This window comes from Sander lucioperca, chromosome 19, assembly GCF_008315115.2.
Source record: "Sander lucioperca isolate FBNREF2018 chromosome 19, SLUC_FBN_1.2, whole genome shotgun sequence".
NCBI classification, from domain to species: Eukaryota; Metazoa; Chordata; class Actinopteri; order Perciformes; family Percidae; genus Sander; species Sander lucioperca.
Genome location: NC_050191.1, coordinates 19,790,171 through 19,805,390, shown reverse-complemented (window position 1 = coordinate 19,805,390; position 15,220 = coordinate 19,790,171). Strand labels below are relative to the sequence as shown.

Here is a 15,220-nt window from a genome sequence, read left to right as displayed (position 1 = left end):
CAAAGATACCAACATGTCCAGGTAAGATGTCTGAGGTTACATACACAGCTATAACAAAAGAAGTGAAAAACACTATATCTTTACTATAGTAAAACTGCATTCTTACTGTTTTTCACCACAAACACCACATTCATTAGTATTTGGAGATGATGCAGACATTCATTGTGATGCAGAAAACTTGCCGCATGATGCTGGAGAGAGGCAGGATTAGTCACACTATTCTTTGTTACTGTTATGTACCTTTATTTATTTCCAGTAGTTCCATAAATTACTAGAGACAAAATACTATATTGAAGCAAACTGCTGGTTTTCATTCCTTCTCGTTTACCTTACGTAAAAATTGGTATATTACATAAAATCTATATATTTTCTTTAAAGAAACTATTGAGTAGTGTGAAGTCACTGGAATTGTTCAAACTGTAAAGATGAGAAAGTTTGTAATTTGTGTACTGGTGTTTGACGGTAGTGTTTTTACTCTCAGTGTGTTCTGAGTGGCAGTGTGTGTTATCTCAGTGAGGACTGTTCATAGTGTTTGGCTGCACTGAGCCTGTTTTGAGAGGTGTGTTAAGAGTTGTGTTGCTTGGAATGAGTTTTGCACGTGATGTGAACTGTTTAGTTCAGGTGACTGTTGGTAGTGCAGACTGTAGTTTTGCATGTGTGGCATCAGTTGTGCCCAGTGTTGTTTAGCAATAGCAAAAAAACTGTAATGTATGAACTTGGGACATGGAGTTTGAAAGATGTGGGCATTTATCAGGCAGAAGGGTCTAACAAAAGAGACTATTGAGGTGCATTAAGGGAATTGTAAGATCCATAGTGGGGGACCAAAAGTTGGGATATCTCGTGACCACTGTTTTTTAAGTCTGTCTCTTGTAAATCCCCATCTTAATGAAAGAATAATGCTAAATTGTTGGCATGCCGCTTTGAGCCCTCTGGGCACAAGATACATTGAAATATGTATGCCAGTGCCAGGCAGGACAGATTCTCAAAATGGTACTGTAATAATGCAAGTGTTATCATTTCAATTAATATTGTGCCATTTGTATAGTAACAGTATCACCAAATTTACAAGTAATTAATCCACAAATACATTTCCCACTTTAATTCATGTTTTTACAATTACAATAACATGTTGGTGCTTGCTTGAGCATTCTGACTTTGATACACACAATATTCCCAGCATGTACATACAATATGTCTCAATCACTTTTGCCAGAAATCACATTATGTGCCCTACTCATCTCATCGGTTTCTGACCCAATAAATGTGCTGAAACAAAATTCAGGCCCAGCAGAGGGTGCTCTCCACACACAAAACCGAGTCAGCACAAGCTCTGAAAGCAATCTGTCACACACAAACGGAGAGCCAGTAAAACGCTGACTGTTTCAACTCTGTTAGGCTAGAATGAGCTCCTTAGTCATATAATTGCTAATGAGATGAGGGAGTGACGGGTCGGGTTTGCAGAGATTTAGCTCCTGTAAACTGACCCTTCAACCCTCCTCCCTCTAATAGACTGGCCCTCTCAGAATACCAGGTGGGTCAGTCGACTGTCAGTCAGTAAGCTAATGAAATGATAGGCTTATTTGCTAAACATTATGAAAGCCGGGGAAAGAGTTATACTGTATGTTCGGGAACCAGCTATTTGTTTTACACCTAAATATTTATCTTAAAAGAGTTGCAGGATGTAGTTATTTCTACATCAAAGGGTAGTTGCATTAGGCCTACAATTTGACACACAAATCTGTACCCAAGCTCCATAGTATGTGTGTACATGCATACAGGTATGTGTATGCACGTTCCTGCAGCAGCAGGGATGCGGGTTATAGTGACCTGTGCTAAATGCCTTTGATAGGAAAGCCTTGGCCTTTCTGCAATCCTCTTAGTCCCTGGCTTAGATCACTCCGTGTCCCCTGTGGAGGACAACACCTCCTCTCATTCAGTCTATCATTCACATCTACACCTTTAGAACTCCTTCCTTCCACCTCCACCCTGATGCCATGGGTGCAAAGAGACAGGTGGTGGTGCACCAGGATAAGATGGAAGTCTGTAAAGTAGTGCATGTACTGTACAGTAGGTGGGAGGGAGGAGGATGTGGAAAAAGTGGCTAGGCGTGAAAAAACCCTCAGTTGCCTGAGACGTGAAGTATCAGCAATAACAGAATGGGTGTGATCTGAGGCTTTTGGATGACAGGAAAAGGATAAGGGATGAAAAATTGAATAGATGCCATTACTGGATTCACAATGTGGTGAAAGAGCAATAGAGTGTTTGTCGCAGACTAATAAAGAAATGGACGCTGATTGTGTGAAATATGTGGATGAGAGGGAGTCCTGAAATTAACCAGGATATCCCGTGTTGTTTGTGGAAAAATAAAACTTGTATTTTCGAATATTTGGGGCCAAAACGTGCATCTCTGTATTTTCATTTGCACAGTAAATCAACACTATGTCAAAGCCAAATGTAAACTAATCCATGCAGTTTGAAGTTGCAGTAGCAACCTGGTGCCAGATTAGTAAAGGCTTCTCTTCCAGTGACCTGCTATCCTGGGTAACTCATGGAGTGACGTGGAAATAAGCTCTTTTGGAGCTAAAGCCAATTTACCTCCAAAGATTAGGACAGATCTGTCTGGACAGGCTAAAGTCACAGCCTGCCTCACACACTCTTGGGATGGAAGAGAGATGAAAGAAGTAGAGGAATAAAGAGAGAGAGGAGATGGGAAGATGGGGGATGGGAAGGCTTCGGCTTCAGATTAGAATCCTAATGGGTGACAACCTGATCCTATATGTTGAATTGTTTTTTGGGGTTAAAGTAGCTGATTTTCCAATTGATTTAGCAAATGCATGTGTTTACTCACACCAACACAAAGACACACAAACAGAAACTATGGGGGTGCTGACATTGTCTTTATTTCAGTTATATGTGAAGCCAGAAGCTGTGTTGCTTTCATTTTTAATAAGACAATGAAATAACCATTTGTTTTCTTTAAAAAAAGAAGCTCTTTTAGGAGAAGTTTCCCTTCAGTCCTACATGGTAGTGAGACAATATTGAGCTCAATTTCAAATATCTTACCCTTGCACCTCGGCTACATTGCACAGCAAAAAGAAATAAATCAGAAGGACCCACAAAAAATATTATAACAAAGATACCCACATATTTGCATGAATACTAGAAGAAATTAAAGCTCCCATGCTCCAAAGTCTTTTGTACAATTTAGTCACAATGAACACAAAGAAAATAGCATGTCATTCTGTAAATGCAACACAGTTAGATCAGTTTGAGACGGCAGAGAAACGTCAAGTCCATAACATGTTGGCTTGGTAGATGTTGTAGATGGATGAAAAGTAGTTAAAATACAGTAGATGGCGGTTGTGAGAATGATTTTTTTATATTCACTAACTTTGCTCAACTCTAAGTATTTGTAAACAAAATTTCTCCCCCTCCAAACTGAGAAACAAAAACCTTTGGTATTAACATCTGCATGTTCATATGTTGGTAATAGTTAAATTCATGAAAACTCTTTTTACAACACTATAAAATAAATTAGCATATTAAAGACTATTTAAGCTTTCCATTTAAACAATACTGGAATCCTTAGTACAAAAGTTGGAGGTGAAATTTGGTTGATTAGTTAGTGGATGCTGAGCAGTTTGTAGGTCCTTAAATATTTATGCCCTGTTCCAGTCCAAAACACAGTTGGACAGAAGAGCGCGTAGCCTACATGATCAGCATCTTGCTTTTCTTGATTAACAAAAAACAACAACTGTTATGGAGACAACCAACTCTTCCTCCCAAAACCCCTTACAGACAAAAACACACACTTCTACCCTTTCACCTTTCCAAATTGGTCCCAAATCACCTCCTTCTACATTATTTGCAGGGATGATGACGCCAGTCTGGTTTTTGTGTATCCCTTCTCTAACCCTCTCTCCTTCTCTGGCCCTTCAAATAACTGTCCTCTTCCTTTTAACCGCCAAGCACGCCCTTTTCCATTCTTTACTCTCTTTTCGCTCTTCCTTTCTTTTGCCTCTTTCCGTTATCCTCCACGTCTTCCACTTTGCTATGACCGTTAGTTACCATAGAGGTGCCGTTTGCCACGGGCTTGCCTCCCTTCTGCGCAGAGGAAGGTTTGCGCCGGTATGCGTGGTAGTAGAAGTTGGCGAAGAGGATGATGAAGGTGACGGCGTAGCCAATCAGAGCCCACTGCATCCAGGCGGGGAATGGACAGCCTGTGTAGAGGGAGTGTCCAGCATGGCCGATGGTTACGTGGAACTGAATCTGTTGAACACACCAAAATAATACGCATAATTAGAATAGTTAAACAGCCTGGAACACTGTAAAATGCAATAAACTTGCAGAATGTACAACATGAAACTACAAAGCATTCCTGTGAGCATTTCTTATAATGTACTGCACAAAAAACAACTTTTTCATATAGGAACTATCATTGAAATAGATCAGTAACAAATTAAGAACGGTCACATACTTGTACTTCTTCTAATTAAAACGTCTAAATAAAGCATCTTTCTCAAAGCCAAAATAAACAACAAATTGTAACACTATGACATAAGTCTATCTCATTGACCTAACGGCAATGTTATGACTTAAAATTAACATAACAGTATAATTAGTGCAAATAAAATTGTTATTTTAAGGAGGATATTTCACTTAAAACACCCACAAAAAGTAGAACCTTAAAGTAATACCCACCATCTGGATAATGGTGAGGTATTTCTTCCACCAGAGGTACTTCTGCATCTGAGGCCCTAAAGCTGCCAGGCCGTAGTAACCGTACATGAGGACGTGGATGGAAGAGTTGATGGTTGCACCAAAAAATGCTGTGGAAAGATTGAAAGGGTTAGATCTGAATCAGATGTCACGTCATAGCGTGCAACTGAATGCCAGTGCCACCAAAGACGAGATCAATGTGATGACTTCAACCGCTGGACGTCATGAAGATTTAGAACCTTTTTACTCACATTGTCCACCGGGAACCCATTTGATACCGATCCACCAGAGGATGAACATGGTGCAGTGATGGTAGACGTGGAGGAAGCTGACCTGGGTGAACTTCTTCCTCAGGATGAAAAACACAGTGTCCAGGAATTCCACTCCTTTGGAGATGTAGTACCACCAGAGAGCAGATGCTATCTGAAAACATCAAACAGGGAAGAGTGAATTATTACAAAGCTAAATCTTTTTTTTTGATTATTGTTTTGGGCATTTTTAGGCCTTTATTCAACAGGACAGCTGAAGACATGAAAGGGGAGAGAGAGGGGGAATGACATGCAGCAAAGGGCTGCAGGTCGGAATCGAATCCTGGCCCGCTGGGTCGAGGAGTAAACCTCTATACATGGGCGCCCGCTCTACCAACTGAGCTATCCGGGCGCCCACAAAGCTAAATCTTCATGTTTTTGCAAGCAGGGGGAAAATAATCAAGGAAAAGTATATCATCAAGCTTAAAACATACGGTATAGTAATATCATACTGTCAGACAGATAGCCTGAAGTAAGGATCATAACAAAATACTCGGTCACTCACATGTCGTGTATTAAGAGTAATTGTATGAAATACAGTATATTTCCCCCATTTGTGCTGTACGTGGATACGTATTGCAAATGTATTCACTATTTATGTCCCACAGGAACATGTCACAAATCACTCTGTGCTTTCTCCTATTTAATGCTTCATCCCTACCAGCCTAATACACACATGCACATAGTACACATGGTTGCTTTCTAAGCTGTGGTGGTGTGGCATCATGCCATTATGAAAGAGCAAGGCCTGAGGGTGGAGTGTTACGGTGGAGAGACCAATTACTCCTGCCTATCTGACTGCAGGCCACACCCTGTTTGTCCTGAAATCCCTAGAGATATAAACTTTGATCTCTCTCTGTCTCTTTCCTCCTTTAACCCTTGACAAAACGAAATGCACGGATCTCCTTGAGGTCGTTGTTTGGCACTTGTGTATAGAGATGTTCCGATACCGATACCAGTATAAGAAAAGCCTAAAATGCTGGTATCGGTTTTGACAAGTACTAGAGTTTATGCACCGATCTGACACCACGTAATTTAGCTCTGAAGAAAATCTACTTTAAAGTAGTTTATTTATGTTCTCTATCCGTTATGACTGACTGTCAAACTGGATAATAAAAGAAAGTTTGATGGCGTTCATTGTTTGTGTTTGTTCATGTCTCACAAAGAGTTTAACAACAATGATAGATATCGCATCACATCCATACAGGGATAGTAATATACAGATGTTAAAACATAGTAAAATATATGTATTTTTTTTAACACACTGGTATCGTATCAGTACTCGGTATCGGCCGATACGCAACTTCAGGTATTGGAATCGTTAGCGGGAAGGGAAAAATGGCGCCTGAACATCTCTACTTGTGTACAGGTGTGTGAATGTGCGTATTTGTATTTGTGTTTTGTGATGTTGTGGTGTGTTGGAGGGAGCTTACCCTGACTTCATTGACATCGTTGGAGTAGTTGACAGGCTGACAGAGGTAGCTGTACCCGGCTGCACTAGAGGCTAGTAGGAGCTGATGGGAAGAAAGAAACCACAAACTCAGAAAATGGTTGACATTTCCTTAGGTATGGAGAAAGCAACAACTAATCCAGTACACCAAAGTAATCCCTGTAGACACTCTTTCTAAAGTGTTTTTGAGTTCTCTATAAAACCTGCAGAGAGCTATTAGACATCTAGGATTTTTACATTATTTGCTGTAAATAAAAAAAGGCATTCAGATACACAACCACTTGCTAGGTGCTTGGTTGAGATAATATGTAGAGCGAACGCCCATACATAAAACTTACTGTTCAACCATTACAATGGCAAATTTAAGTGGTTCAACTGCAATTGTTTTGTCTCTTTACATTAAGCAGTTGGTTTGTCACAGTGAGCAGGATCACTGGTGGTAGATATGGTACTCACACTGGTGTAATCTTCTCTACATCATCCTTATTGTCTTTTCTAGCCTTTTTGTAGATTATGTGTGAGCAACTAGAAAAATGGAACATGCATAATTAGCTGGAGTTAACACAGCTTTCCTCTATAAGCAATGGCAGCAACAGAAAGTTTGCTGATCTGAGAGGGAGTTGGGGCGGTCCCCCGGCTCTGGGGTTGGCTCTGTAGATAGTCTATATCGATGACGTTTCATTTCCGGGATTGTTCAGGTGCCGCCTGAAATCCTGCCGGATGTCCCTCATTTTTGGACCGGATGTCTGTCAACTCTCGCTTTCTTTGTGTTGGCATTTCAAACTCCGGTGGATTTGGTGGATGGTTAACTGCTCCTCAGATCTATGCAGGGTAACTGGAGACAGCTAGCTAGACTATCTGTCCAATCTGAGTTTTTTGTTTAGACTAACACAACTTTTGAACGTACACGTTCCACCAAAACAAGTTCCTTCTTGAGGCTATTTTGCAGAGGCAGCGTCATTTAAGTACGGCGCTGTGGAGGAAGGTCTGGCAATGTGAGACTACTCTGTAGACAGACCTACAGTTAGCAGTTACAGCATCTCAAATTCAGCCAGCGCAAACCCCAGCGCTGAGGGTCACAGGAGCTGGTGGCCAGTGGCAGTCCTGGGTCTAACTGTTTAACAGCAGCAACAGAAAGTTTCCTGATTCTGAGCTGGGCAGTCCAGGATAAGACCCCTGGCTCTGGGGTTTCAGTGGCTGAAATCGAGTTACTACAGCCACTAATTGAAGGTCAGTCTCCAGAGCTGCCTTCTGCTTTCCTCCCAGCCAAGTAGTCTCCTAGCAGTGGGGAGGGAGGCCGAGGGCCCCGGGGGTGCACTAGCTAGCTAATTCTTGTCTTATTTCTAATCCGATAAAAAATTAATTCATCAAATTCAGTGCCCCAAATCGCTATTTTTCCAGTTTCAAATCCTTCAGATTGTCAACAAATGCACATGTACAGCTGCCCATGGGGGGTTGGGGGTCAAACTGTAGGGGCGCCATATATATATAAAAAAAAATCATGTTGCTTTAAGTTACATGTTTTGTAACCTATTAGATCTACATAGTCTATGAACATATATAAACATAGTACTCAGTGATTTTATGTCTGGTAATGTTTATGCGGAAAATGTCTCTGCATATAATATTCATATTTGAGTGTAAAGCCAAGATTGACTGTCACACAGTGTTGCTCTAATGTAGCCTGAGGGAAAGCCATTTAGTAACACTTGTATAGGGAAAACGTATTGCTGTCTGTGTTTTCAGTCGTGAACTACTGTAATGCACAAAGTAATCTATATGTCCTTACCTCTTTGGCGATGTAAAAGTTGAGGACCACCATGCTGAAGTTGTAGACTATGAGGGTCTTCCTGAGTATATAGGGCTGGCGGTCCTGCATGTATCTAGGCCCCGCCCAAAGGAAGAGCAGGTACAGGCAGCTGATGGCCAGAGTGGGGATGGGAGATGACATCATCGGCCAGCTCTCCACCCTCTTGTCTAGAGGAAAAAGGGGTTCATTTTAATGGTGGGAAAATGTGTGGTGTGATGTTAAACAACATAACTGTTTAACACACATGGAATGCATGCAGTATCAAGCTTACTTACTATAGTTAACTGTCACATCCCCACAACTACTGTATAGGCCCTCTCCCACAACTTCTATGACACTTGGTGTGATACAAGTATATCAGGTAAGCCTTGTGCTAGATAATTACATTGTAGCATTCTGATGATCAGTTAAAGGAAAAGTTGAAGAACAACCCCTTTTTTTTGCACTTTTGTTTCTGATGACATTCTTGTATGAGTAATGATAACAATTTCCTTACCAGCCTTATTGTAAAGACATAGGGACAGTGCACAGGACATCACCACGAGTATGTTTTGTAAAACAGTTTTTTTAAGTAAGTCCCCATTTTGACTATATTATATAAAGTACGCAGTGGGGTGTTGAAACAAACTGAATGTATAATGATGTGCACTCCCCTATCTGAACAAGTAAGCTGGTGACTACAATTGTATCATTCTATCTTAAGATTTACCCGATAATTTGTTTGACAGATAACAATAGACATTTTTTTTCCCAATAATCTTACATCTGAAGTGACTCACTGTAATTTAGAAAGAAGTGCTTGTAAAGATCTTACCTGCTATAGTAAGGCCCCATTTGTAAAATTCTACAGTATCATTTACAAAATGTGTTACAACCTCCATGGCTCTGCCTTTGGTCCTGATTATACTGTGGCAGGGAGAGAAAGAGAGAGAGGCAACAGAGGCAACGTCAGTGAGAATCACCCAAATTAAATTACAGGCCATACGTATCCTATCAGTGTAACTAGTAGCATGAGGAGCTACGCTACGTAAGCATTTTAGTATGTATCACACTCTACAAATGTTCTTGTAAACCACTGAATCACATATTTGCTAATTGTTGATGGGCGCATATTTATCATGCCAAAGATGTCTGCACTAAACCCAACACTTTCAGCATATCAAACTGACTTCTCAGGGTGTTGAGTTCCTACAGATAATATGTTTGTGAAAACATTCACAAGAGAGAGCCTTTTAGAGAGGGATTTGTATAATGCTGTGTCATATTATACGCTACAGAATGGAATAATTCAGCTCATTATAAATGAATGGATAAAGTTTTTTTTCCATTACACTCTTTTTAGCATTGCTGCAAACATCCTAGAAGAACACATTATGCTTATCTTCTCTTGCCCTCATTTGAAACAGCATGGTAACATTAACCTCCACAAGAGGCTAATGCACGTCCCATTGATTCTTATGATTGCTGGCCAGTCACAACAGTTGGACATAATTGTAGTACAATGAATGGAGGATATTGGGTAATACGTTTTTCTCTGTTTCTGACACTTTTCTCTTTCACACAGATAGTTAATAATGTCTCTATTAACCTCTTTTAACTTAACTAACAGGATAAATATGACATAAAAATCAAACGAAAAGTTAGTACTAATGGTACAGGCCTACATCAAGAGAGAAATGTGCACCTCATTGACTTTAATAAAGCAGCATTACATAACAAACACTTTTTATCCACCTGAGAGCTAAAAGCAGGTGTCTCCATATGAATCAGTAATTAATCCGATGCGTCCGATCAGGTTCCCTTTCAATAATTAATTGCTCTGTATAAAGTGACTCGCTACTGTTCACCAACGAGTGTTCACTGGCAGTAAAGTGCTGAGTATTTAGACCCAATATTGCACATGCAGAACCTGCAGAATAGACTACAGTATTTTTGCAGGACTTCATATAACAACATACCCACCCAGAGTTTAGTTTAGTTGCAGTGGGCCGCGGAGGGAAATCTGATAGAGGGTTCCCCGGGTTTGTGCGCACACAAAAAGACAGGGGCGCATGTGTCAGCAGGTTACGCTCGGACCGCTCAAGAGGCTTACATTCAATTGATAAACGAGCTTAGATGTAGGCCTTCTGTAAGGACAAATGCCCAACGACACACAAGCCCGTTTGATGGTTATCTGCCTGCATGTGCTATGACCAACTAAAAAAATGCCTTGTTCGTGAAGAAAATTGAGACTTGCACACTGTTAGAATAACAGTGTTATTGTAATTTTGCAATAATAATAATAATAATATAACATTTAAAAAAAAATCACAGATAGCCTAATTTGTTTTAAAAAGACCTAGTTCTCCCACAGCCAATACAATCATTTACACTTGTTTAATCTCAGAGATTTTAGGTGAATTCAAGTGTAATTTTTTACACAGTTTTTGCCCCGGCTTAAGTTAACAGGTGGGTGAGTGAAAAGTGCTGAAGGCGAATGAAAACGAGAAAATATTAGCTACCAAACTATAAAATTGTTTTGAAAAGTGTCTTCCTCGACCCACGTAGGAATTGATTTGCCGTGGACAATAAAGGGCTGGGCTCTTTTCCAGCAAGGCTTCTTAATTAAGCCCAAAAATCAGACTAAAACTGGGAGTTAGCCGGTTTTCATTGTAAATGCAGGAATATAATGTAGCATGCCCAAAACCAAATTACGACAACGCAACACACACACACACACACACACACACACACACACACACACACACACGCGCGCACACACACACACACACACACACACACACATACACACAAACGGTGAAATGAAGGAGACAAAACAGAAAAGACAGAGACAGATCTGTGAATGAAAGTGTTAAAAACGATGCCGTTACTTACGTTCTCGATATTTAAGAGCGTGTAATGACATCCGGTGCAATTTGATGCCCAACTCCTCTCAGTTGCTGCTTCGCTTTTCTTCTGCCGTTACTGCTAATCAGTTTCTACACTGCTCCGGTTACTTTTCGACATTAAACAGCTATTTGGCAAGAAACTAGACAAGGCAAGAGAAAAGCTATGACTAAGATGCGCCAGTTATGCATTCAGTCCGTGCCGGCCGCTCAGCCGCATCATCTACTTGCAATCTCCTAGACATCGAGAAGCCAGATGGCATTGCGCATGCGGGAATTGACTCTTTTGTGTGTGTGTGTGTGTGTGTGTGTGTGTGTGTGTGTGTGTGTGTGTGTGTGTGTGTGTGTGTGTGTGTGTGTGTGTGCGTGCGTGCGTGTGTGTGCGTGCGTGCGCGCGCGGCACGGCAGCAGATGGCAGCTCATTGCTCTGTTTGTCAAAGACGCTTACTTTCTTCTGTTCCATCCTCGGTATTTGCTACTACTATATAACTAAACTAACATATTAACTAACTAAATGACTTAATAAATCTGATTCCCAATATGGGCTGTTTGTGTAAGATTCATTAGATTAAATGGATATATCAGCTGAAACACCTGAACACTACATGTTGCACTTAATACGAGTGCGTGCAAACTAGTTAGCAATTGAACACAAGTTTAGCTTACAGTAATGAATAAATGTAGGAATAAATAACTAAACAGTTCAAATGATAAGCTAAAAGTAATGGATAAACGGTTAAAATAGTTATAGGTAATGAGTAAATGGTAGAAATACTAGCTATACGTAGGCTAATTAGATAAATGGCCAAACAATTAGCTTCACTCCATTTAGCCTAACGTTGCTAGTATGATTGCTGACCAAGCCATCCTAAACATTGACAATTCAACAAGCATGGAAACATTAACATTATAATGTATAGTGTTATACATTTGGAACATACATTGGGAGTTAATGGTACGTGAGTTCATCTGACAGGGCTGTGGGGGTAACGTTACCTCAGACCAAAAAGATTGAGAACCACTGGTCTAAATCCATCTACTTTGGCTCTGCAGGTTGCTGGTGATATGTTCTCCTCTGCCCGGGTTATCCCACTAGATGGTGCTGTCAAGCTATCATTGGATCTTCAAGTGGTCTGTCTCTGTTACCATACGAGTTCTGCTGCTGGAGAGATGAGGTTTCTTTAAAGGAAGCCTAACTCTGTTACAGTAAGTCAACTAGTTCCTTTTTTGGCTAAGGCATATTGTTTGTCATTCACTTCATATTACATTATTATTTTTGCATAATAGGCCTATGTCACTGACAGAGTTTATTATCACCTCACCGTACAAACACTACATCACAAGTGAATTACAAAAAGAATCTTGCTGAGGACCATGCATAAGCCAAATCAAATGAGTATGATTTTTCAAACAAACAAATGAAAACTCAATACAGTAAGTCATTTATGTACTGGTAGTTTTCTGTCCTTTCCCTTCCTCTTGGCTGCAGTGTGGTTAAACCTTTATATACAGTCTAGGGGTTCAACGCTAGATATCTTGCAGATGAAAGATAGCATATTCACATTCACGGTTTAGTTGTAATTTACAGCTTATATGTACAGTAAATGTTGACCATAATCTAGAAAGAGTGACACTACTGTCCACTTAATTTGGCATGAATGGTAATATATGTAAATTCAATGGTGAATTCTGTATGCACACTCCTACACTAGAAAGAACGCTTTGCAAGTTGTTTCCTCTGGCACGATGTATTCCACATTTGCCTTTATTTTTCATGACTGCAATTGCACTGTAATTACGGTACTGGCTCAGGCAACAGCAAAGCTCTCATTTCTAAAATTGACAATCTTAAGAGCATACTCCCCATACTGGCATCAGGATGAGCAAGAACGTGTATGGTGTTGGAGAAGAACATAATTTAGGCTTATAGGTGCAGTGTTTGTTTGTAGGTTAATAACCTTTTGTGATCACAAAAAGCAAAATGGGTCCACTTTATTGAATTAAGTTGACCAAGTAACATAAACTTGCAAATGAAGACAGACAAGATATTGATATGTGTCATCTACAGGCAAACTGCAGCCTTTATGCTCATTGCCTGCAGGTGTAAATACTAGTTATGTTTACATCTGCAGCTCAAACTGCTGCTGGTATCACTTTTCCGATCCTTTTGGTCTTGTAGGATGGGAGCGTGATCAGAACTAGTCTGACAATGACCCAGCGGATTCCCAATGAAATTAATTTGCAGCCTGCTTATTGTGATCGTGTGAGTTTCTTTGTTAGTGAGCTACAACTTAGTTTCCATGAGGTATTTCACATATAAAAAAAGAGAGCTTTACTCCGGTTTTTGTCAGATTCACCTGCCTGCCTGCACGCTATTGGCCTTACCTCACACACACACACACACACACACACACACACACACACACACACACACACACACACATTCAAATCTGTGTGGTCCTTTGGTTTGGCTTATTCAAAATGTGGCAATCGCAGAATATGAAGGACACGTTGGCGGTCCTATAATGAGAAATGTTAAATGACTACTGGTCTGTAGCTCTACCGACCACATCAAGGCAATCTGGAAGGTTGGGTTGGCTGCAGATTGCGGGGTGAATAAACACACTTAATATTAGAACAGCCCTGAATCGTGCACTTACAACTCTTGGCTGTAGTACAGTGAGGCAGAGTTTCTGTGTAAAGCAGTATTGCTCATGTGACATCTGGAAAGTGAGTCCCATTGAATTGTGGTTGTTCAGCCTGTATCTGAATGTACTCTTTGTGTGTGTGTGTGTGTGTGTGTGTGTGTGTGTGTGTGTGTGTGTGTGTGTGTGTGTGAAAGTGGCGGTAGTAGAGTTTAAATTACGTGTGTTGGTAACTAAGTTCCTGTTTTCACCCTTCCTAGTTTCTTACTTTAGCTTATTTCTTTCTTTTCTTTTTCCTTCTTGTCCTGTTTGCTCTTTGTTTCACTTCACTTCCCACTCTGTCCCTTATGTTGTGTTTTCACGGCTTGTAAAGTTAAGTGTCTGTTAATCTTACACACTATTTATCACTCTTTATGGTCTTCATATTTCATTTTACACCAGGCAGTGACATTTTCAAAAGGGTAAACATTTCCCAACTTCCAACCCAGCATAGCCACACCACAGTATCTCATTTTAGCCCCCACAGCATCCATCAGAGATTATGATTTATGCTGGAACCCACTGTGCACAAACCACCAAAATCTCTGTAAGGGAAACTTCCTTCTGTAGACCGCATTCACAGTCAACCACCTGGGATGAACCATTTTCCACATAACTCTGGAGCGGTGCACTGCTGTAAAATGCCTTTTGGGAAATACCACTTCTCATTCAAATACCACTTCACATTCTGCTAGGTGGTCATTTTTTTTAAAACGGACCTCCTGTAACTGGGAGGTCAAAGTCTTGCAACATGAAGTATCTGTTTGCACATATTCACATATGCAGAAAAACTCATCCATCACTGGAAGACACATCAATCCATTGTTGTTATTTGGGCGTTTTTTTGATGATATGTGAGAGGAGTAGCACAGATCAACGCATTCTCATGAACTGGCTCATTTGATATTGTATGAAAACTTATGCACAACAATTTGTATGATATCTCACGAAATGGGCCCTTTTACAGCAGCCATTTTGACATGTCATAGCAGGGCAAACACAGGTGAAATTGATCAAAGTCATTATGGTCCCGTTCTATTTAGTGTGTCACAGCCATTCCAGCGAACAGGGCCGGCATGCTAGCTCATACAAGGGACCTGGCCCACCTAAATGGAACAGGGCCATAACTGTTTTGCTACGGTTTCCAGGTTGATCGACATGTTGCCTCGAAACGGTGTGCATGGCGTGCAACCATGGATGTATTAAAGCTATAGTGCGTGACTATTTTATATTAATGAACATCCGTTACATTTAAGCCATTGCCAAATAAGTTGATACAAAGCTAATTAAGCCTATTAGCTCCACAAAACTCTCTGTATTTCTCAGTACGGCCATGTTTACAAAATGGTGTCTGGCGACTTTCG

General features: G+C 40.5%; 1 protein-coding gene and 1 long non-coding RNA gene across 2 annotated transcripts in view; one reads left to right on the top strand and one right to left on the bottom strand.

The window, feature by feature from the left end:
- Positions 1-2,880: 2,880 nt before the first annotated feature.
- elovl4b (ELOVL fatty acid elongase 4b) lies at positions 2,881-11,434 on the bottom strand. The gene is made up of 7 exons (XM_031321783.2): positions 11,162-11,434; positions 9,102-9,193; positions 8,267-8,454; positions 6,461-6,541; positions 4,971-5,142; positions 4,702-4,829; positions 2,881-4,269 (listed from the first exon to the last, which is right to left on the bottom strand). The coding sequence occupies exons 2-7, from the start codon at positions 9,166-9,168 to the stop codon at positions 3,988-3,990; spliced, it is 918 nt and encodes a 305-aa protein (XP_031177643.1). The 5' UTR covers positions 9,169-9,193; positions 11,162-11,434; the 3' UTR covers positions 2,881-3,987.
- A 22-nt stretch (positions 11,435-11,456) lies between these two features.
- The window catches only part of LOC118493796, a 12,228-nt gene continuing 8,464 nt past the window's right edge, over positions 11,457-15,220 (top strand). Inside the window, exon 1 of the long non-coding RNA XR_004895810.1 lies at positions 11,457-11,468. This is a non-coding gene — a long non-coding RNA (uncharacterized LOC118493796). The remainder of the gene's footprint in view (positions 11,469-15,220) is intronic.